The sequence below is a fragment of the Cygnus olor genome, chromosome 9 (assembly GCF_009769625.2).
Source record: "Cygnus olor isolate bCygOlo1 chromosome 9, bCygOlo1.pri.v2, whole genome shotgun sequence".
In the NCBI taxonomy this organism is placed as follows: domain Eukaryota; kingdom Metazoa; phylum Chordata; class Aves; order Anseriformes; family Anatidae; genus Cygnus; species Cygnus olor.
The window spans coordinates 17,874,074-17,897,150 of record NC_049177.1 but is presented as its reverse complement, the minus strand read 5'-3'; the positions used below and the strand labels follow the sequence as shown (position 1 = coordinate 17,897,150).

At 43.1% G+C, this 23,077-nt stretch overlaps 2 protein-coding genes across 17 annotated transcripts in view; both read right to left on the bottom strand.

Annotated features, from left to right (window-relative positions):
• Nucleotides 1–1,148: 1,148 nt before the first annotated feature.
• LAMP3 (lysosomal associated membrane protein 3) lies at nucleotides 1,149–16,695 on the bottom strand. The gene is made up of 6 exons (XM_040568007.1): nucleotides 16,481–16,695; nucleotides 12,172–12,923; nucleotides 10,722–10,844; nucleotides 7,490–7,547; nucleotides 7,016–7,183; nucleotides 1,149–4,916 (listed from the first exon to the last, which is right to left on the bottom strand). The coding sequence occupies exons 1-6, from the start codon at nucleotides 16,524–16,526 to the stop codon at nucleotides 4,777–4,779; spliced, it is 1,287 nt and encodes a 428-aa protein (XP_040423941.1). The 5' UTR covers nucleotides 16,527–16,695; the 3' UTR covers nucleotides 1,149–4,776.
• A 491-nt stretch (nucleotides 16,696–17,186) lies between these two features.
• MCF2L2 (MCF.2 cell line derived transforming sequence-like 2) overlaps nucleotides 17,187–23,077 on the bottom strand; it is a 167,391-nt gene continuing 161,500 nt past the window's right edge. For 13 of the 16 annotated variants that reach the window (XM_040567994.1, XM_040567996.1, XM_040567995.1 and 10 more), the window contains one exon: nucleotides 17,187–22,639. In XM_040567994.1, the coding sequence (XP_040423928.1) occupies nucleotides 22,539–22,639 (101 nt within the window). In that variant the 3' untranslated portion in view covers nucleotides 17,187–22,538. Of the gene's footprint in view, nucleotides 22,723–23,077 lie in introns of all 16 variants that reach the window. The other 3 variants (XM_040567998.1, XM_040568000.1, XM_040568004.1) reach the window with 2 other exon arrangements.

Here is a 23,077-nt window from a genome sequence, read left to right as displayed (position 1 = left end):
TTATTCTCCCATCTGCCATTAATCCTTGTCAAGAAAGAGAGATTTCTGAGATAACCAGCAGTCGTTGTTACAGCATTTTATCCCTGACAGAAGTTTCTTTCTTTCTGCTGCCCTTGTTGGCACTTCTCTAATAGGTAAGCATAAAGATAAGTTTTTCTCCTCCCATCTTTACCACATCTGCTTTACTGCAATTCATCTAACTATCTTAGCTTCTTTAGATATGAAGAACATGACATGAGACTCAATCAGCCATTTCAGAGCCTTATCTTGCACACAGAGTGAAGGAGGTATCCTGTTTCCCAATCTCTCTGCCCACCCCTCTCTTTCTGAGTCAGCCCAGCTACATCGTGTAGCCTTCCGACAACGAGACGTTACGGGAACCTGCACCCAAAATGGGGTCTGGCTGTGCTTATTAGCCAAACTTGGCTTCAAGTTTCACTGGAAAATCTTTGAAGATGAATCTGAAGAACTTTTGTGTGCCCCCTTTTACTGAGCAGTTTACCCCTCACAGCTGTGTCATGGCTTTGCTATTTTAAGGTGGCTGTTGTGTTATTGACGTAACGAACAGCAAAATCACAGCAAAGTCACATTCGTTGGGGAATTCCTTTGAACGGCATAGAAACTGTTGAATTCTGGAATTAATATCTGGTATTTTCTGAGCTATTTATTTCCTCTGTTTTCCATAACTGAACACTGAAAGGATGCATTCTCTTCCGAAGACTCTCAGAACAGTTCCTAAGATTATTATCTGTGAAAAGAGTTTAAACACAAATTAAAAAACATCCATTACATCTGCTATGAGTTATGGTCTGTGTTTATTGGACCAATAGGAACCAAAACGAGAAGTAGACATATAAAAAAAGCAACTCAGGAAGTTGTGGGGGGATTAACAGAAAACTTCATACTATGTTCAATTTTATTTATTTTTTTTTAATGCTGATGACACATAGATAGAAATGTCAGATGAGATGCCCAAACCACAGAAAAAATCATTGTCAGAGTCATGGCTAGGATATAAGCAAATCTGTGTATGTGGCTTGTGTCCAAGGCCCATATGGCCCTGCCTGTTTGTTAGACTGTAATTTTATTTTAAACAGCTTAGGTGAAACAGCACTCAAAAGAAAACAATTGCACAGAAATTCACACTGTAAGGACTACATATAGTCTTTATTGTAGAAATACCAATAATAGAAAAATAATGAGCATATCTTACATCTCATAACAAAGTAATTTTCAGCAACCACATGTTATAACAAGCTAGAAGCGATCACCCAGACCATCTTCATACACTCAGGAAGCTAATCTACATCTCCCTTCCTCTGTTCAACAAGAAATAACTGCTGGTTTTTAATTTGGACTTTTTTTTTTTTTGATGACGATATTTTTGTACATCAGAGAGCAACAAAAGACTGAAAGCAATTAAATTTTGCTTTATAAACTCCTTGGCTGCTTGGCTGACTGTGACAGCAGTTGGGATGCTCTTGTATCTAACTTGGGTGTGCGAGAGACCACTGTGAGCAGTCTGCCCTGGGGTGAGAGGAGCAGCAGAGCACCGGGCTGCCTGAGTGTTTTGTGCTCGGGGCAGGAGGTGACAGCATGCAGACTGGGACTTGTCCAATGGATCCTCTGCTGCTGTAAAGCACCAACTCCACTGGACTCATCTGGCTGCATGTCGGCAGCGTGTCATGGGAACTTGCAATTGTTTTATGGGTTTAGAACATGGGCGCTTCACCTCTGCCATTTAGGGCAAGCCCAGAAAGGACTGTAGGCAGCTTCAGAAAAACAGCAAACAAATAATAGCAATAAAAAACATAAAAATTGATCAGTTAAACATGAATCTAAGCATTGTTCAATACCAACAGTTTGATTCATGCAAGCGAGAAAAAAATGGGGAGAAAAAAGCATTAACTTTGCATCACTGGTAAATATGCCAGAGGATGTCACAAGATTAAACACAGAATTACCAACCATTAAGAACATCTTTCTAGTCTCATTTTGCTAGAAAATGTTAAAAGACTTCATATTAACATAAAGAACTTCTTCAGTACAGAACATAACAAGAAAAGGCTAAATTCATATCAACGAAAGTAACAAACCATACAGATCAGACGACCCAAAACCCCAAAGAACATGTGAAATAGGACTTAGTTTTGAGTTGGAAAGATGCCTATTGACCACCACTCAGAACGGCTTCGGGTCAGATTGTGTGTGGAGCTCTGATTTCAAGGCAATGCTTGTTAAAATGTCCACATGTGACAGTTTAGGACACAAGCATCAGTATTGCACGCAGGGGCTCATTTTCAACTGGAAGCACTTCCATATATTTACCTTTAGTTGCTGTACACCTCAACAATTACATTGTTTAAAACAAAAACAAACATACAAAAAACTTTAATACCATATAAAAAAAAATCTGCTTTCTAAACAACAGTTCAATAGTATTGAAACTGTTTTCTTCTACTTAGGAACAAATAACTCGGGAATAACCCACAGCTTCACTTCTTCATCAGATGAACAAAACTTGACATTTCACTTTGTTCAGAAGAAACAAGCAGCAGTCTCAAAATTCCCCAAATCTTTCCAGACCTTCAGTTCTTAGAGACAGGAACTTGTTCTCAGCACGCAGATCTCCTGTTAACTGACTGATTTTCATGAGAGAGGAACCATGAACAGGAAGATCACCCTGATATTTAGGGAGATCCTATTAAGCCCAGGGCCTGAACAAAGACACTGAGGTCAGTGGGCTGTGTGTCCCCTAACGGGGAAAAAGAGGAAGAGCTAAAATAAGCTAAAGTTTTCTAAGTAATATTAACACTGCTGGAGCCTTTTACAAAATAATCATTGAAATACTGGAGCATTCAAATTATTGTGGCTGTATGCTACTTTACCTTTTAATTGTAGTCAGTTGCCTCCCTTGCTCACAGCTGGTTCTGAGTTCTGCCTTGTTCTTCTCCAAGTGCAAAAGTGCTTCAAAATTGCCTTCATCTTTCTTATTTATGCGTTCATTCAGAGTCAAAGGGAACATTTCTGGAGATTGTTAATTACACAGCTACCTGTTATGGTGACTATGGAATGGTGCGACCGCTGAGACGTGTTTCCTGCTTGATGTGGTCCAGCACTTTCCAGGAATTCATGGAATGGAAGGATTTCTTTCCTTTCTCAATTTAAATAGGTAAACTCTCAATGGTTAAATACTAGTAAAAAATCAAAACTATTTGTAAAAATACTTAGGGCAAATTACACTCACAAGGTACTGACATCAGTTTTACCCCATGAAAATGCACTGCCATTCATAGCTGCTCAGGATTTGGGCCATTGCTTAATGGAAATCCAAATATCTTCCAGAATTTCTATGTTGTTTATTTCCAAATTAAACTAACAACGAACAAGGAATTTTTACTGATAACTTCAGTCTTTCTTTTGTTTAATGGGTGCCATTCCAAAGTCCTTTTCAAGGCAAAACTTGTACTAGTAACATCTAAGCCATTGCCCTAACCCCTAAGGAGGAAATGAGCTCTTACAGAATATTATTTTCTCTTTTATAAATGTTTTTATATATAATTTCTTATCATTTTCATGTAGTTTGCTGAAGTAAGCAGATTTGTATGTGGTATGTGTGTGTACACGTGTGTTTATGTGCTTTGTAAATCTTGTGTGACAACAGAGAACACTACCTGAACTTAATTACTCTCATAAGCAATTACTGCTTACAAACCTTCATCATTTGCTTAGCAGGGAACAGACTACAGAGTGTTACAAATAGTGTGCTTTAAAGCAACTCCAAACTATTTCCATATGAAAATCTGGCTGCTCAGCTGTAAGTGCATTGGGTAGCATTCACTCTTGGGCAGAATGTTTGCCCAAAGCCTGTGCAGGCTTTTAGTTCCCATGGAAGCCTTAAACAGAGAGCTTCGGTGGATTTCTGTTTGCTCAAGGACCTTGTGCATGTCTGCCACAGTGCTGGCTACTTAATCCCCAGCATTTTCAGTGGCAATGGTATGTTCCCACATTAAAAGAGACCCTATTTGAGTCATCATATCTGCATGCAGAGTCACCTGCAGCTAGAAAAAAAATCTAAAAATACTGCCTTCAGTGTAAGGGTAATGTATTATCACTGTGTCCCTCTGAAAGACTTAGTAGGAAGCAACAAGAAGTTACTAATTGTAACCCTTGTATTTTAAAGGACTAGTGGGAACCTGTTTATCAATGGAAGTCATACTTACACTTGCCCTGAGCTTTCAGCAAACACAATATTCCCACAAGGCTAGCACTGAGCTCTGATTTAACAGGGTTGTCTGTAGCTGTGGACTTCTGCTCTGCTCACTGGAATGTTGTACTACTGGACTCATCTCTTCTAAGAAATCTGAATGCCATCTTTAAGAAATAGGTTCTTGTTAACTTTTTATTTTATTTTATTTTTAAGAAAAATCTAATTGATTTTGGGGGGGATAGTGATACTGTCTGCTTTAAACTATTTTTGATCATCCGACTTAGGTGGTCTGAATTCCTCCCTTGTCAATAATATAAGGAATTTATTCTTTCAACTTTGGTCATCTGGACTACATCTAAATTAGGTGCTAAGAATAGCCTAAAATACAGGGTATAAGTCCTCTCCTTCCCACCTTAATGAAATCACTCCCAGAAACATGCATTAGCTTTAAACACATGGTGTCATTTCACTTAAAAATATGCCTCCAGGGTAGCGAGACTGCCAGGTAGAAGCAAAAACTTGGGACTTCTCTACTTGCCATACACATTTGGAAGTACGAAGGCACCTCATATACGTTCGTATCCTCTATATGGCTTTTTTCTGGAAATCAGGAATGTGATGAACACGATGACCAACAGTCCCAGTATGCTCAAGCCCACAGCGACAGGAACTGCCTTCCTGTTTTTATCACGAAAACATTCTTCTTCTGAAAGTAAAAGGAGATCAAAGAACGTGTTAGAGCAGAACACCATGCTTCTAGACTATGCATCCACATTCCAGAAATTTGTGAATGCAAGCTTTTCTCAAAAGTTCTCAAAAACTTTACTCACTTTACTTTGAGGAAAACCTTGGTCTGTGAACTCTAGGAATTCTTTCTGATCTACTGAAATGCAGTTCAGAAGACACTTAGAGTTTTTCAGACTCAGACCAAGTTATAGATGTAACGCTGCTGCAGTCTTTACAAAAATGTAAGCAACTTGAAACCAGTGATCATCGGTGCTTTCTTCCTCTTTTAGTGATAAGCAAATCCAGACCACCAGAAGTGAAACTGCAGGTCTCAAGAAACCTACAGGCAGGAGGCTGGTGATGCGCTTACTTTACAGAACCCTTCCTTCGGTGGGGATTTTGGTATCTCAAAATGTACATACACAGCAGATTTATGTAACACTGTCATAACTATTTCACAGCCACTGGAGAATTCTTTCAGAGATAGTACCTGCTTTCTCAGTCCTTTGATTAAGAGCAAAATTAGTTTAATTTTGTGTATGGTATTGGCTAACAGAGATTAGCCTGACCTTGAAGAGAGAGACTCTTTCTAAGCTGCCTCTGCCAGAAGTGAGGCCATACCAAAAGCCATATTTGATTTCATACATCGTAAAAATTCAAACATGAATATGAGGACCAGATGGGACTTTGACTCCTATGAGTTGTCCCAGTTCAGTTTTATCCTGTGAAAAAATCTTCATGAGAATGAGAGCACAGATTGAATTCTCAGTGTGGGTTTTAAGAACTTAGAGGAAGTTTGTAAAAAAAACCCTTCCGTATCTTAAAAAAGCTCCAGATGCAGTTTCCCATTATATTCCTTCTAGAATAAGAAAAGCAGCCAAAATTTTGAACAAGAGAATGAGTCAGACAGAGCCAAATGGAGTCAAAAGAGAGATCTAAATTAAGAAGAATATAGGGGCAATATTTTGTAAGCATGAAGGAAGTCAGATGGCAGAAGAAGGGAATGTTTTATTAGTGCATGTAAAGGGCTGGATTGCTGATAGGCCTATCTGTCCACCTGAATTCTTGTATGGAAAATACCCTGAGAGGAAGTCACAGGAACATAAAGATGTGCTATTTGAAAGAGATTTCAGGGTACCACTGAGACCACCTCTGTTCTGTGTAGAATCTTTCATGCACCTCATAAGAAGTAAGGCAGTAAACAGAGCGCCCATACTGTGAGACATGGGAATTTCCAAGGTCACCCATCAGCCCTGAACCCCACACCCAGCCAGGTCCTGGCTGCATCCTGACAAGAAACGCGGATGGCAACATCCCGTTTCCCTGTGGAAGAAAACAGATGTGGGTGTAGGCAAGAAGCTGTGACAAGCCCCAATACATTGTGCCAGAATAGGTAATCCAGGGACTAGAGGAATCAGCACTGGTCTGTCTCTGTCTTCCCAGTGAGTAGTAATAAGCTACATTTGCCTTTCTGCAAAACAGACAAATTGCAGAAATAACCATCAGATTTAATTCTGAAACTAAGGAGCATGCCAACCATGCTCCTCCTCGGGAGCACATTTCATCATGTCTAGACACAGCTGCTCTGAAAGTATCATCCTGCATTAACAAATACCCCTTATTAGTTGGAAGTTTCACTGCTGCAGCTGTGGGATGTCATGGGTGTCAAGAACTTTTCAAAACAGCTAAGATCTGGCTATATTGAGAGCAGTGACCTTGAACTGAACTGTATTACGTATCAGGGGCTGGAAGAAGCCAGTGCAATGGTGGTGAGCACACCTCTGCTTGCTCTAGAAGAAAATGGATTGAGAGGAATAAAATGGTGGCTGTAGAGTTGAACATTTTTAATGAAAATGGGAAACAGAAGTTATTTAATGCAGGAGGGAAAGATACTCTTCTGTCTTCCCTAAGTATTAGCACCATGTTGAAAATGACTGGGAAAAGGGTAAGAGGTTAGTCAGGTTACAGTATTTGGGAAGTGGTTTATATGGTTAAAATCTAGCAGAAGGAGATACCTCAGGCTATCAGAGTGCTGACAATTAGATCTCAGAAGGTGGAAAAGGTCTGCAGATTACTTACCTTTTCCGAACTGATTACCGACAATATCAAAGGCCTGCAGCTGCATATTAATGATGAGTAGCTGGAAGGTCTTCTCCAAGCCAAAGGTTTGCTTGCTGGCACACTTAAAGGAATTCCCCAGCTTTGCTGTAAAATGCTGCTCATGTATGGCTATGTAGTAAAGTACACCTGGAGGCCATAAAGAGGAGACAGTGACAAATGGGCATGCACAGTAACACTGCTAAAACAGCCTCCTAGTGAAAGGAAATGGGAAGTTTTTGAGGACAAAAGGAAAATTTTAAAATTCTGATGAAACTGCAGTCTGGTCACTTCTCTTCCATTTTCATGACAATATTTAGGTGAATGACACATTGAAAGCCTAATAAATGCATAATTTGCAAAATTCAGTGTTTTAAAGATATGAAAGCCTATCCCACACACAGAATAGTTTGATAGGAAATTAACACAGTGAACTTTAAGCATAAAATCACTGACCTTCAGAAGGTAACTGTAATCCAGCCTCAATTGCACTGACATAGTATACAGGAGCTTTCTGAAAAAGAAAATGTGTCATTTTTCCTACACCATCCCTATATTAGTGAACAAAACAATCACAATAGCGAAGTGGGCCCACACAGAAAATCCCAAAGAAACACTTTTTAAAGCATCACGTTCGAGACCCATCCAACTTGCTTGGATGTATTGCTTTTTCTTTTCCAAATCCTTACTAGATAAGCTGGTGTAATGCAGGGATCTCAGATACATCACCAGTTCTGCTCAGTTCGGTGAAACAGGACCGTGCAGATGTGCTTTTGCACACACTGCTCAAGCTAGACATTAGTATGATACTTGTGGTAACCCAAAGTAGGAGGGAGTTAAGCAAATGTTATACATTGCACAAGGCATGTCATACGACCAGTTTAGTTTTATCAACCTGTTTTGCTTTCATGTAAAGTTCCTACAATGCCTGCGTGGGTAATCCTGCACTGAATTGCAAGCTGACCTGCAGGCTGACTGCTTGCATGACCTAAGCTGATACATTTAAAAGTATCTAGGACTCCCTGCACTGCAGTGCGCTTTATGCACAGATGTCCTCTGTGTGAATAAACTGCAGAAAGCAGCCGTGCTTTGGTGTTCACTGATGTTTTGCTCTGGGAGAGGTCAGCGACAAGCAGAGAGCCAGGAGTTCATCTCTACATGCTAGCACCTCTCATTTTCTATTTTGTCTGCCAACAGCAGTCACTACAAATGAGGAATCAGCAACCTGGATGTGTCTGCAGGGAAGAAATAACTGCTATTTCAACCCTGTTGACGCTGTTGGTGCTGGCTGGCTTTACTCCATATGCCTACAGACTGCTGACATGGAAAGCACCTGGAACTACAGCGCAGAGCAAAATTTCCTCTGAGGGTCCTGCCTGTGTATGCTCTAAAACCTTGGTGCAACCTGAACACTGTACTCCCCAGGACCGTCACAATATGAGAGCTGGCCTCAGGGGCTTCTGCCTGCTAGCTGTGCTGGAGTATTTATGCAGCAGCCCCATTACCGGCTTTAATTGCAGGTGTGAACACACAGGGACCGGTGAGTGCAGCTGGTTGCGAAATGGCAGCAGACACGAATGTCTCCTGGGCACCCACTTTTAATGTCATGCAGTTTTAAAACCGGTGGGATGGACTGTGAAAGAAGTTTAAGAAAGAAAGAGGTTCTTAGCGTTGTTCCTACTTAAAGAAATGCAGAGGTCAAATAACACTTTTTTTTGGCAGCTGTCTTTGGACACAGCTAATGACTTTGCTTGGGGTAAACACCTGCTCCTACTTCACGTATTGGGGGTTAGTCGCAAAATTTCCTTTTGGCGAGTTCTTTGAAAAAGGCACCCAGGAGCGGTGAGTACTGAGCCAGCTCCTCACCTCCCCACAGCCACACCATGGCCACAACCCAGCTCCTCTGTCACTCTTGAAAACCAGAAGTGCCTTCTCTGGAGCACCCCTGGTTCAAAGCCAGCACTGTAGCAGCTGGAGAGGCTGTGGGGACCAAACACATCAGAGACAGCAGCAAAAAGATTTCTTATTGCCTCACATTTCAAAGAAAGCTAAGCCGAGCCCTGACACTCTCTTGAGGCTTATCTTGGGTGGATTGCCTGATGCTGTGCCAGTTCAGGACCTTTTTCAGGACAAGAGAGGTCAAGTAGTTCCCAAAGGTTCACATCACTCTACTTAGCACTGCTATGAGCTGGTATTTTTATGGGTACTTGAATCACCAGACTTTTTCTAAGGATCCTCATAACACAGAAAATGCCACCCTTGTTGCAGAAAGCATACATTTAAACCAAACACTCATGGTCTGAACTGATCCCTTATTTTAAAAGAGCTCCTTGATTTTTCATCTCACTTTTCCTCTGCAGCTTTTAGAAATCTTCCTACCATAAACCAAAATCAAGACCATTATCGATCAAATCATTTTCTCTGGTCAAGCATTAATGACCAAGTACTCGTGTGATATAATTTGCTGGTGCCTCTTGGACTTTCCATGGAAATTTACCAAATTTCCAAGGACCTGCTGGCTCCCAGTTGAACTGAAGATGGTGACTGATTAACCATTTGTACTTTCCTTAATTGTCACTAATTTGAGCTTGGGACTAGGCCGTAAGATTGACATTTTAGCCTGATTAATTGAAAGGCACAGGTCAGCAGTAATGGCCAAGTGCAGCTCTATGGAGCTCCAGGACACGGCCTTACTGCAGGTTGCACTCCAAGAGTGTTCGCTGGGCTCCAACCCTTGTATTCTTCCCTGCCCATATCTGCCTGTCCATCAATGTCTTTATACATTCTCTCTTGCCCAAGGCTCCTTGCATATTTATATAAGTCTCCCTAGTACGGTGCATTTTAAGGGCACTTATCTACAATTTTGTTGTTGTAGTCCAGTTGTTTGGAATTTTTCACGCAGAAATTAGAGGAAATTAGGCCCCATTGGCTGTGGGCAGGCTGTGGCTCCTGGGCACGTACATCCGCACAGGTTGCCCTCTGGATTTAACAACCACAGCCAGCTTTTGGCGGGGCAGTATTTATGGGAAGCAAATGACTAACTCCGCATGCATTCAGGTTGCCCCTGAGACACCGTTTTGTAAGAACAACTTGACAGCAGGAGTCAGAGCTCTCAGCACACACACCTTGTTCCTGTGCAGGCTTCCTGGGGCTCCAGTCCCAAACCCATTCCCTCTGTCCCCATCTAATGCAAGCAGCAGACCTGGCCTTCCCCCCAGCTAGATTTTTACCTCTGTAAATATGAGAGGAAGATTTTGCTTAGGGCTAATCTAGACTTTGTATTGCTAGATTGCTAGCTGTAAGGCCATTCTTCAGCACTTTCTACCAAAGGATCTCAGGGCGCTGTACTTACTCTTTATTACACACAAGAACCTTTCAAAATTCGGAGTTCAAACAAGCAAGGCCTGATGTAACATTGAAGGTAGCCCTGCTCTGAGCTGGGGGTTGGACCAGGTGGCCTCAGGTCTCTCCCAGCCTGAATTAATCATGGTTCTCTGATTCTAGCCCCCTGGGAAGGATAGGAATAATAATGCCTCACACACATGTGGAAAACTAGCACTGAGGTAGATGAAATGCCTTTTCCTGCAGCACACCCTGTGTCACTGTGGTGGCTGGGAGAGGATCAGAGGCAGCCTGGGTTCCAGCTCCTCAAACCTAAACCCTCCTTCCCACCAAATGCAAGAATTACCTTTACAAAGACAAAGTTTATAAACCCTCCGCTGAAGGTGATGTTCAGCACGGACTGCACTGTCCCACAGCTTCCAGATATCTGCGTCGCATTGGGGTTGACAGTCATGTACTCCATCCGCTCCTGTGGAGAGAAGAGACATTCTGAGGCTGCTTAAGGAGAGGAGGGGAAAATTGAGTATGAAACACACAGAGATTTATAAATATATTTTTTTCCAGACAAGCTCTGTGCGTCTGGATGAACAGGACAATGGCTGGTGGCTCCAGCACGGCCTAATTGCTGGCTGCCAGGGTCCTTCCCTGCTTGTAAACCAGCCCTAGCACCGAGCTGTTCCAATGCATTAAACTGGCAGAAAAGAAGAATTTTCTGCTCATTTAGTGAACAGAAATGAGTTAGAACAGGGTTAGATGAGCACCAGCAATAGTTTAAAGAGAGGGAGCAGTGGGAACTTGTGCCTGAGGGCAGAGGAAAGTTCAAGACAGAGGCAGGCAGTGGTTAGATTGGCTTTTGCATGGGCTGTTCCTCTATCACCCTGTATCGCCTCCTCACAGTTCATCTCTAACTTCTGCCAACCCATGCTGTGGTCTGAAAGGAGACCTCTGAGGCCCTTAATACACTCCTCAGTTCCCTTGGTCTCAAACACACCTAACTTTTGCAATAAGAATCTCACTGTGGTCTGGTGAAGTCAGGAATAACATTCCCTGTCTGGCTTCAAGTCAGACAAGGGGTGAAAAATACTTTCATCTATATTAGATACTCATCCCACGTTAGAAATGTTCTGATTTCAGGCAAAAATATTTGGATTTGCAATGGGGATGTCTCAAGAAGTATGAACTCCAGAGCCTGACGATGTAACCCCACATACTATATTAATGGAGGCTACAAAACTTTAACAGTGAGGGCTACAACCACCATTTCAAGTTTTCTTATATCTTTTGCTGAATTATCCACCATGGGTCACCACCGAGAGAAGGTGGCAGCTACCCAGGTCCATGCTCTGATCCAGCCTGGCAGTTTCCATGCTCCTAAGAACTCCACATGCCAGCATCAAGACAACGTGTCTCTGAATCCAAGTCTGTGAGTTGAAAATTTCTTGCTTTCATTACAACTTGCAGTTTCAAGCCCTACACTGAAGTCAATTCAGGTTTTAACTAGTCTCCTATTCTGGATAATAGAAAGAACACTGGAGCCTGTTCTGCCCTCCCAAGTATTGCTACCACAGATGCATCACTGAAATAAAAAGGCACCCATACATCCCAAAGAAATCATTATACAAGCCAAAGTAGAGCAGCTGAACTGCTGGGGCACAGAAAAGGCCTTAGTCTGGTAGCAAACCACTTTTTTATCATACAACCTAATTCTGCAAATTGCTTTGCAAGGAGTAGAATAAATTCCAGCAAATGAAGAAATAGAAATTACAAGGCTGAGCCCTGTAGTGCTTTCACCTCACCTTCTGTTTGTTTTGAACCATCAGTTGCAAACCCATCGCTGCTTTGATGCAGGTCTTGTTCCCACTGGATAGGGTGTATGTGCCAGTGGGGATGGGAGAAGGCTGCGGTGCAAGAGTGGGTCTCACCGTCACTGTACTAGATGAGGTGGTTGTTTGAGTCCGCGGATGAACGGTGGTCGTGTTGGTCATGGCTGTGGCTGTTGGACTTTTAGGAGTTGTTGTTTGATTTGTTGATGTTGTGGTGGGATTTATAATTTTCTTGGCTGTAGCAGTTCTGGTAGTGGTTGTCATTTGCTTCTCTGATGTTGTATTCTTCATGGTTGTGTTTGTAGCTGTGCTTGCGTGTGTTGTCGTTTGGTTGGCTGGGGCCACGGAGTATACGGTTGTGTTCTTCACAGCCGGTGTAATTGTTTCCATTGCTTGGGTTGTAGCCTGGCCAGCTGCAGTTGCGTTTGCTGCTGTTGTGGTTACTACCATGGGAGATGTCTGGCCAGCTGCTCTTCTGGTGGCTGCTCCTGTCTGGGCTGTCACATAGGGGGCTGGTGCTGTTGTTACCTGATGCTGGCCTGTTCTCTGCGCAGTTGTTGTATGGCTCATGGAGGCTGTGCTGTTAGATTGAACCATGGTGCCTCGATGGGGCGAAGAGTGATAAAGGAAAAGTGGCTGAGCAGAAGTAACTGTATGGTGGAAGGATGTGGTTTGTGGAGACTGCTTGGCAACCGGTGCCACTTCAGCACAGCAGGAAGAAAATGCTGCAAAAAAGCAAAAAATTGAGTAGTCTAAAACATTTGCATTTAACAGTCTTGTTGATACCTGCAACATAACTGCACTGACTTTGTTATCATCAAATGGGTGATATGATTTTGTTCTTCCTTTGGCTCCTGCCATGATAGGAGAGTACAAGCAGACATGCTGGTGGACAACCCATAATTTCTCACCACTCTCCCAGTCTTCACACCTCTGAATATAACTGTTGCAGTGGCAGCACATTGGTTCCTGGCTCCCCACGTGCTGCTTTTGCTGCTGAAGAAGCCAGAGGATGCTGGAAGTGTGAGTAGATCTTGCACAATCCCCACACAGCACATTCCCTCACAGACAGTAATACAGCAAGATTTGCTAGGAGCAAATTATCAGGGTCTAAAGAAGAAGTTCTAAAGAAGTTCTTATGGGTGTTGTCTTAACAGCCTGTACTAATAAAAGGAAATCTGGGTGGAACAAGTGAAGGGATGGTTGGTTACTTACAAACAAAGCATGGAGAAAAGGAATTTTTTTTTGTATTTGAAGGAAGAGAGGAAGCATAATGGTTATAATGATTCAGAATAGTCTGGGAAACCAGTCTGGGAGACAGGGAAATTTCAAAAATGTATTTATGGTGTTGTTGTAGCTATATCAGCCTGAACCCCCAAGTTCTTCATGGGAGATACCCAAGGGGATATTCCAAATGGGGAAGATGAGCCCTCTTAGTGATGGTCTTTCAGCAACGAGAAACAAATTTCAAGGTTTAACATTCAGGGGCTTTTTGGACCACATCTAAAAATAGTCACAGCAGCAAAATTACACTTGCATCTTATAACATTTGCAGAAACGTATCCCTTGCAGAACTGTAGAGAAAATATCTGTTTCCTAAATAAAATGAACAAAGTGAAGACAAGGTGGAAGTGTACGTTGTAAGAATAAATAAAGGTCACAACTCTTCTTCTGTTTGAGTCTTTGATTGTGAATATGCACCAAGACACTGAAAAGACAAGATCAAGCCAAAAGGCACAAATCGTGGGCATAAATGTATTCCTTGATGTGCTAGTTAAATGCCTTAGTGCCCAAATTAGATGGAGAATATAGATAAATTCCCATAATACAGCTTGATAGAGTTGAAAAGGCACAAAAACCATGGCAGGACAGATCCCTCAGATACTGAATTTTATCAGAAGGGACCTAAAAATGCCATAATTAATAATCATACTTTAGTTCATTTCCTCACTTTCCCCTAGACTTTACAACATCTGATGGCAAAGCTGGAAAGCAGATAACTTCTCTCCTTCTCTGTATGCTCACATCGATAGGGCCAGCGGAAAACTAGAGCAGTTGCTGTGTACCAGGTACAGGTAGTTCAATCTGAACCAGCACAATAGAGATAAAAAAAAGAAGTTGCTGCAATTTTCACTCTTTTTTCCCCCTTTAAGTTCATGAAACAACCCGTATTTAAATTTCAATGCCTTAAATAGTCAGTACTTCTCAGTTTTTACCTAACCGATCTGTTTTGGTTAGTAACCAGATGACACAATATCATATAGACATAGAGAGAAACATTATTTCCCTAATGCTTGGATGTTGCCCATAGTGTTTAAAGGAAACTTCATTTTTTCCCCTAAAGGTCATTTCAACCTAATTAGTTTTCATCAGAAAAACGTTCAGCCCCATGGGGTCACTGTGGGGTAAACTCCGAAGTGCCTTTGGAGTAGCCTGTGGCTTGTTTCTCACCAGGTGACATACCAGATGTCTCCTCCTACAGCTCTGCCCAGCATTTTGGAGCCTCTGCTGGGCCACAGCCATGCTGCCCGTTGGCTTGGGTCATCTTCTCAAAAGGCATTTGGCCACATGGGCTACATCTCAGCAAGCCCTCCCAGGGATGGGTAAGGATCGCTCTCTGCACCTAGTGGTCCTGGCCATCAAAAGTGGCCACAGAGCAACAATGAAGCCCTGAATCCTGCTGTTAGTTTCCATTTCTTTTTTTCTTTGTTCCTAATCTGGGCCTGGAAGCTCCTGTTTTCAGGTCGTGGTGACAGGGGAGGTTTCAGGGGTGAGAGTCAATGCCAGCAAAAGCACACAACAGCTCTGCTTCCAGGCACCACAGAGGAAGAGGAGTGCTCAGTGCCATGACCTGGTAGCAAAATGTCTCAGCCTGACGTTCTGTAATGGGGTGGGTGGGAGAACCTCTTGTTGGGGATTTTTTTCTCCTTCTTGCTAACCACACACTCCCACTGCTCAGCAGCCCAGCAGGTTTGTTCTGCTTTATGCTGCCCGGAAGAAATGTTTGTATTTGGCTGGCAGATTTTGTAATAGTTACGGACACAAAGACCTGACCCAGCTCCTACAGTCAGGGGAAAGGTTCTTTGGTTCAAGCTGTTGAGGAACTGGAAAAACACCAAGATTTTCTGAGAGGTTTCAGTACTCTCCGATAGTTTTCTTCAAAGACAGGAGAGGTTTCTTAAACCTCCAACCCATCAGATCTTCCTCTTTTAAATTCTGATTGTGTTTAATTTCCTACCTGTGCAGAAAGACCCAACTTTGGGGCATTAACAAAAGGTCACAACAAATTACTAAAGGCACAATCAAAAATGGATGAAGAGCAGCCAAGGAAAAAGTTCTTCCTGGTCAAAGACATCTTTGCTGACCACTGAGTTATTTCCCTGAGCCTGATCTTGCTCTCCTTTCTTGTATAGATTTTGGGGCTACTTCAGCAGACTGTGGCTATAAAGCAGGTGTAGGAAAGCAGAGCAAACATGGTTGGAGTTGTTTGTGGTCAAGACCCTGTGCTGCTCCCCTGCTCTCTACGCTGCCACAGCAGAGCTGGGAGGGGGACAGTGGGTGTTACTGGTGTGATCCCAGCACGCTGACAGCAAAACACACCGCAGAAACCCAGTGCCCCACCAGCGAGCAAAAAGAATGTTTGTCTGTTACGGTTTCAATCTCTCTCCATCCATCCTTACCAAGTAGATTTTGTACAGCTACAGGTGCTGAGGGCTGACTTTACATGCTGGGACACATCCTTCACCAGGCTGGCTCCACAGATTTTCACAGAGCAGGACTGACCGGTGACTTTGATGTGGTTTGTTGGCAGATAAGCCACAGCCTGCCTCAGCCTTCCCCGAACCCCCTGCCTCGCTCTTGCTTTCCTGCTCACACTCTGCACCTTGCGGTGCAGACAAATGAACGACTCGGGCAACGTTTCTTTAGTTTTTCTTTTGCTTGTTTCACTCAAGACCTTCAGTCAATTCCGCTGGCCTGGGAATCGTATTTAATTAAGAAAATTTAACAAGCCTACTTCTGATACTATTTTGAGCTGACTCTGTCACAGAGCTTATGTCACCAAAGAATACAAGGCAAATTATAAGGGAAAACATCAGACTAAGCCTACACCAGCTGCAATTAAATATAGGTATAGTTATTTCCTACCAGTGGGACTTTATTGAAAGCTCCCTTACTGTTATGAACAAGATTCCCTCAAGTTTTCAGTCTGTTAAGTGCAAAGAAATAAAAGCAGCATACTGTGTCTCTTTTTTGGAGAGAAATGCTGGTAGATGTGACTTACCGCAGGCAAAGGCGAGCAAGATGAGCTGCGGCACGCTTCTTCCCATGGTCAGCACAGCTGCAAGCCCAAGAAATGCTGCTTCTCACCGTGGAGCAGGTCGAAAGGAATCGAGGTTTCCTGTGGGCTGTGAAGTTTCACTTGATGCAGAGTGCTCAGTCACGTGGGTGGAAAGGAGGTGGGGAGGGAGGGCGAGAGCGATGCTGCGCATCTGTAAGCTAATGCAGAAGGAAATAAATGATGTTTAGAAAAGAAAGTGAAAACAGAAAGGACTGCTGGGTTAGCACAGGGGAGGACAGGCTCTCACTGCAACTGAGTCCTGGGGCTCTGCTGGGCCACACACAGCTTTGTGCTCCTCTCTCCAGTTTGGATAACCTGAAGCAGACTGCAGCTGTGCCCCAGTGGAGGGTTGAGACCTGTACTTCCCCCCATGTTCTTTAACAAAGTAGTTTCTTTAGGGTTTAACTCCTTGTCTGAGTTTAAGACACAGAAGGGAGAGGTGTGATCTCTGGCTGCCTCCTCAGAGAGCCTGCTCAAAGACAGACAGGGTGAGCAAAGTCCCAGAAGGGCTCTGGTCCTAGCTGGGGACTGTCAGCAGACTTTGCTGCCCAAGGACTGAGCAGGGTGAGGGTGGATCCCCGAGCTGGCTCACCGTTAGCGTTGTGTCCAACCCCACTCCCCAGCAGAACGCAGTGACTCACCTATGTCCCACGCTGTCCTCTGTGAGCCATGCCAAGTCGGGACAGGAGCCGCATGGGCAGGTCCCGGCGTGCAGAGCCACACGCCAGAGATCTGCAGCAGAGCATTACACCTGCCCGTGTGTGCAGCCGGATTCCAGCCCTGCACCCTTGCCATGGGGTCTGCTTGGTGTGGGGGAAGCAAAGCCACACACACCCCAGAAAAAGCTTAATGGATGTAGAAAAGGGATAATAAGCTCATGGAACAGGAGAAAGGGTCTGGGATCTGGCATGGTCCTGATTCTTTTTTTTTTTTTTTTTTTCCTCGCATCAATATTAAAATGCAGTAACATGACAGGGCCAATAACTTGAAAACTCAGGTGAGGTGAAGCTTGCCCCTAGAAATCTGGATGCTGATTAAAATTAGTTCCAATTTATTTTGCTCTCTGTATTTGCACTGTGTTTCTGCATTCTCATTTTTACCTCCTTGCCCTTCTACATGATCCACAACACGCACTTTTCTCAATTAGCCCTCCTCAACAACCCACTGGTAGCAGACATCCTGGGCTAACTACAGTACAGTTATCCTACAGCTTCCTCACCTTATGACTGCAGCATGAGCGTGTACAAATCTCACCTGTCTTGGTGAACCTTTGCACTTTCCTAAGACTCCCAGAGATTCAGGAACAAGACTAGGGGAGAGGGGCAAAGGAAAATTAAAACAACACTTTTTGCTTTTTGTGACACATGCATGTTGCGCTAATAAGGTTATATTGGATGGATGGGTGGTTTTTTTTCAGCTATGCTGATGGGCCTTTACCAGTACACATTTATTTTGAACTGAAAGCTCATGTGACTTGTTGCTTCATATAGAGACACCAACCACAATGCTTTGTACTAGTTATAATTTTTGTAAATTTCAAACAAAGTGTGGTTCTACATAGGTCAGAATGGCCTAATTACAGAAAGTCCATCTGCACACTTTTTTTTTCTTCTTGTAATAAATTCATACATTCTGTCTTGACTGGAAAAAAGGACAGGTAATTCTGTGCTTTTTCCCTGTCTGATTATCTCTCATCAGCCACAATATACAAATACATCATTATTAACACCATGGAAAATATGTAAGAAAAACAAACTGTACCAATTCTCAGCTGGGGAGAGGAAATCTTAGCAGCTATTTCAGCTCCAACTGCAAGAAGAAATACACAATTTGGCTCTTTTTTTTCTCCTCCCCCTATTCTTAAATATGTCTAATCATATATATATTAGAAACCAGGCTTTGAGTATTTTTGGAAAGGAAGCACAAGGCCTTTTTCATACCCAATCCTGTCTGAAATCTCAGAACCTAAGAAAACAATGGATAATAAAATGGCTTTTCATCACATACACAACCAGAATATAAGACACACACACACAGCTGTGTTGTGACTGGCAGGATGAGCCAGGGTTCAGACACGGTTTGGCTGAGCCGTTTCTGATGCGGACAATGATCACTGGTCTGATTCTCCATTCAGTGGGGTCTGACAATGAAAGAAGGAGAGGATCATGCCTGGGTACATTCTGGCCTGGTTTACTAAAGCAGCAAGACTGATACCATGGTAATCGCCTGTCTGTCACTGCCTCTGGTAATGAAGGAGCCCATTGCCCATCCACACCCAAATGAGCAGAGGGGTAGAGCTTCGAGGATCAGAAGTTTCGGCAAATTTCACAGAAGCTGGCACTGGAGCAGAGAGAGGAGATCCAAGCCAATACCTCACCCCGGAGAGCGTATCTTGCTAGTGCAGACCCTCAGGGAACAGCCAGGTGGCCCGGCAGCTGGCAGGGCCTCGCTGGTCAGGAAGCAAGGGCACGGTGTTCAGCCATGTGCTGCATGGCACAGATTTACCTTGGGCCTTGTCTTTTCTACAGCTGAAACTTTGTGGCTACTTCTAAATGACTGCTATATTATCTCCAAACAACATTGAAATGAAATCCATATTTGGAAACCACCATTTTTAGGTCCATCTATCTGAACATGATAGTCTCAAAGGCCTACATACAGAACAACTATACCTTAATGTACACATCAGCGTTGCTGGACCGTGGCAGATAATATTCCAAACTGTACATGGAGAGTCATGGAGAGTCATTCCTTTAATTACCACCTTGCTTGACAAAAATACACTAATTAAAAGACTATCCTGTCCACTATTAAAAACAACAACAACAAAAAAGTCATCAAACCCCATTCTGTCGCATCAGCAAAGCCAGAACGTTAGTCCTTGTTGGCTGCCCTCAGACTTGTCAGCAGCCTGACCTTCCATTGAAATTTATTCTTTAAAAAAGCAAAGCCAGCAGTGTCGCACTGTCTGAGAAGCACTGCAGACATCAGCCAGGCAAAGGGCTCCGGGAACTCCCCAGCAGCAGCTGCAGCATGGTCTGAGTCTGGGATATGGGGACAGAAACAGGCAGCTGCCTTTGGCTCTCTGGCTCTACAGAGAGCTTAAAGACACAACTAACTGGTGTGGGCTCCCTGCTCAGGTTCAGTGTGTCTGAGAACAGCTGTGGCACAAACAGCTCCCAAAGACCGCTGAGACCCGAGTGCTGTGTCACTGCTGCACACAGCCATGGGGCAGGGAGTCACCAGCCGGCCTCAGGACATTCCTGGTGCAGGGGTAACTCAAACTTTGGTCCAACAGGATAAAACATGAGATATTGGGGAAAAAAAAAAAAAAAAAGTTTTCAAAAGCAAAGTAGGAATGAGAATTGTTATAATCCAACCCATACCTTTGCAGTTATCAAATGGGTTGGTCTGCTGGGAGAGACAGGAGACACTTCTGCAGTAATCCTCTTCCCTGCTCCAGCTCCTGAGTACTCCACATGATGCCACTGCTGACACTCACGTACGGAACAGTGGGACACATGAATGCTTTGCTTTCCCCGAAAGGTCCCCAGTTTTTGCATACATGCTAGAATTTAACATCAGAGTTGGACATGAGGGAAATCCAATACCTCCCATTTCACAGGGAGATACCGAGGCACCAGGGGATATAGGAGCAGCACACTGACACCCTGCACACAGCAGAGGTAGGAAAAGGACTCGCAATACCTGATTTTTAATCTCCAGTTCAAACAAAGACTTCCCACTGCCATGTCACCATTAGAATGAGATTCCTCCACAGAAACTCCAAAGTGCAGGTTTGGGTCTTCCCACGAGTGTGCAATGTCACAAATCCTAGTTTTGGCAGTTTCATATACACAGCGTAACCCTTCCCCATCTCTCTCTCACACACACACACACAAAAGCTTACTATACTCACTTAGTAATGTGCAATCAAAGCTCCCTTCCCTGTTCCTCTCCTGTGCATAGGGCAGGGGTAGACAGGAGCACTGTTATCAGGCCATGCAAAAATTACTGAAAGTAATATAGAAACCAAAGTGAAGTAGTTTTATGGAGAGGATTAAATAATTGCACTACAAGAAAATGTCACTGCACATTTCCTTGGGGGACTGAAAGGAGTCAGTTCTTCCCTCAAGATGCTCATAACTTCAGCAGATTTTAGCAGGAATCATGTTCCTGGGAGCCTACATGTCATTTTTAAGGTAAATGACCAGCACAAAATGTACAAGCTCTTATCTCTGTAGGACGAAATTAGCTACCAAAAAGTTACAGTCCTTTTGTCACGAACAGAAAACGTCAGAAACCAGAGTTTAGAAATTGAGGGTTAGAAGAACATTATTCATGGGGATTCACCACCGCAGTGCAACTCATAATTAACCAATAAGCCTTCACAGGCAAACAAAATCTGAATAAGCCTTTACCTACCTACTTCAAAGCTCTTTCTTGAATGGGACTATCTACTTGCTTCGCAGCTATCCTGACTCACACACTACGATATTTGCAATACCAGCCTTCACTGAGACGCAAAGAAAAACATTCAGGTCCCTGCAAAGAAGATAGCAAACACGTTACAGACTCCTACTGTTTTGCTAAGAGGCTCAGTTACTAAAGAGTGTTATTTGGTTTTGCTTTCTCTCCATTTTTAGTTATCTTGTCCCCTTTATTATTTACATAGAGCATCACTGTTCTCAGAGATAAACAAAAAATCTCTAATTTCAAAAGCCAGTCACTTAGTTTTGAGCTTCCAGGGACATTTTTTCCAGTCTGATCTTTACCTGTTTGCAACCTTAGTCAATACTATTTTTTACTAAAGTATTAGCAGCTTTTGTGGGACCTAAGACCCAATTACCATCAAAATGCCTTCACACCTTAACAGCTGCTCTAAATGAGCTAATGGCTTGTATAGGAATAATAAAATCTGTTATCACTTTATATTGTACATTACATCCTTATGTGGCAGAGATTTGGTACAGTCCTTTAACCAAATGTCCTGGAAATAAGTATTTAACTACAACACTTTATCCACTCATTGGAGCATCTAATGCTCACTGCCTATTTGCGATGCTTAAGTATATTCCATGTGGGGGATGAAATGTTCCTACTCCATAGCCCAGCACACAAAAAAAGCATGCAGTCTACTCAAACATATGACATTAAATGGCATTCAATTGAATTCTCGGCACCAAATGCAAAGGATTGTGAACCAGCAACCACAGACTGCAGAGGGGGCAAAGGAATGACTTCTATTACATAAAGAGTTAAACATGTTCTTTGTCACAGTAACTGTCACACATCCTTGCCTCCTGGCTAAGCACTGCACCTCCACATCATGGCCAGGAGTTGCCATCTGCATCATCCCAAAATAATGCTGTGTGCAGCAGGTTGTTCACTGTGCCATTGCAAAAGTAGTCAAGTCATTGCTGCACGAAGCCTCTCTGATGATCCAAGTCAGAAGTTTCCTTTCCACAGCCAACCTAAAATGTGATGGTTTTGGTGTTTACCATCAGCAAAAAGGGCACATTTGTGATGTATCAGCTGGAATTAAGGAGGGCGGGGAAGGCACAGCCACTGAGGCAAGCAAATGGAAAAACCTCCAGGCGACTCCATAGTAGAGCAAGAACTCAAATCCATGTATGTGTCCCTCTGCAGTAACTCGGTGTTCAAGCAAAGTTGCCAAAAGGTGCGTGCATAGTAACTCTCCAGCTCTGCTGTCGACCTAATTTAGGCCACATCTTCTGAAACAGTTTGATAAACAATGCAAGAAGCATTTTTCTCCTCTAATACTGATGGTGGGTTTTGATGCTGTCTGGATGTTCATGTTCCCTTTAGGTTTGTTTTTCCCAGCTTGCCAGGTGGGCATTGTGGTTCTCATCTGTTCATGCTGATGAAGTTTCAGAGAATTATGAAGCTCAGAGCTTGTGAGAAAGGCAACTTTGATCCAGTGTCCACCCAAAATAAACAAAGAGATGGATAGGGTCCTGAGGAAGGCTGGTCCTACCATTCAGCTGCCAGCCCTCTGTTCTGCTGGGAAGCTTTTGGCCACCTCACTCTCCTTGGTGTCTGACTCTACTGAGGCCGTGCTGCAGGAATCATTGTACATGTCTGAAAAGGAGGACATGGGCATTGTCACTACAACACGTCTAAAGGATTTCCCATCTACAGTCTTGAGGTTGATTGTTAAAAGCCTGAAATAAAATAAAAAAGTAAAATAATCACAATTCTTCTGTTCTCCTATTCCCTTCACTAAAAAAAAAAAAAGGCACAGGATGTTCTTTTGGCAAATAATTAACTGTAATGTGTATGGTTTTGGTTTTCTTTTAAAGCATCAGACATGCTAACGTAATCAGGCACTGAGGCTGCAGACAGAACTGACCTGTTGTGCAGGTGGAGGAGCAGCAATTACCAAACTCCCTTTAAACCACAGCAAAGAATTCTGTTAACTTTCAAGAAGGGTTTTCTCCACTTTAATGAACTGACCAAAACCACCAACAACAAAACCAAACCAAACAAAAAACAACAACAAAGGAAACTAATAACTCA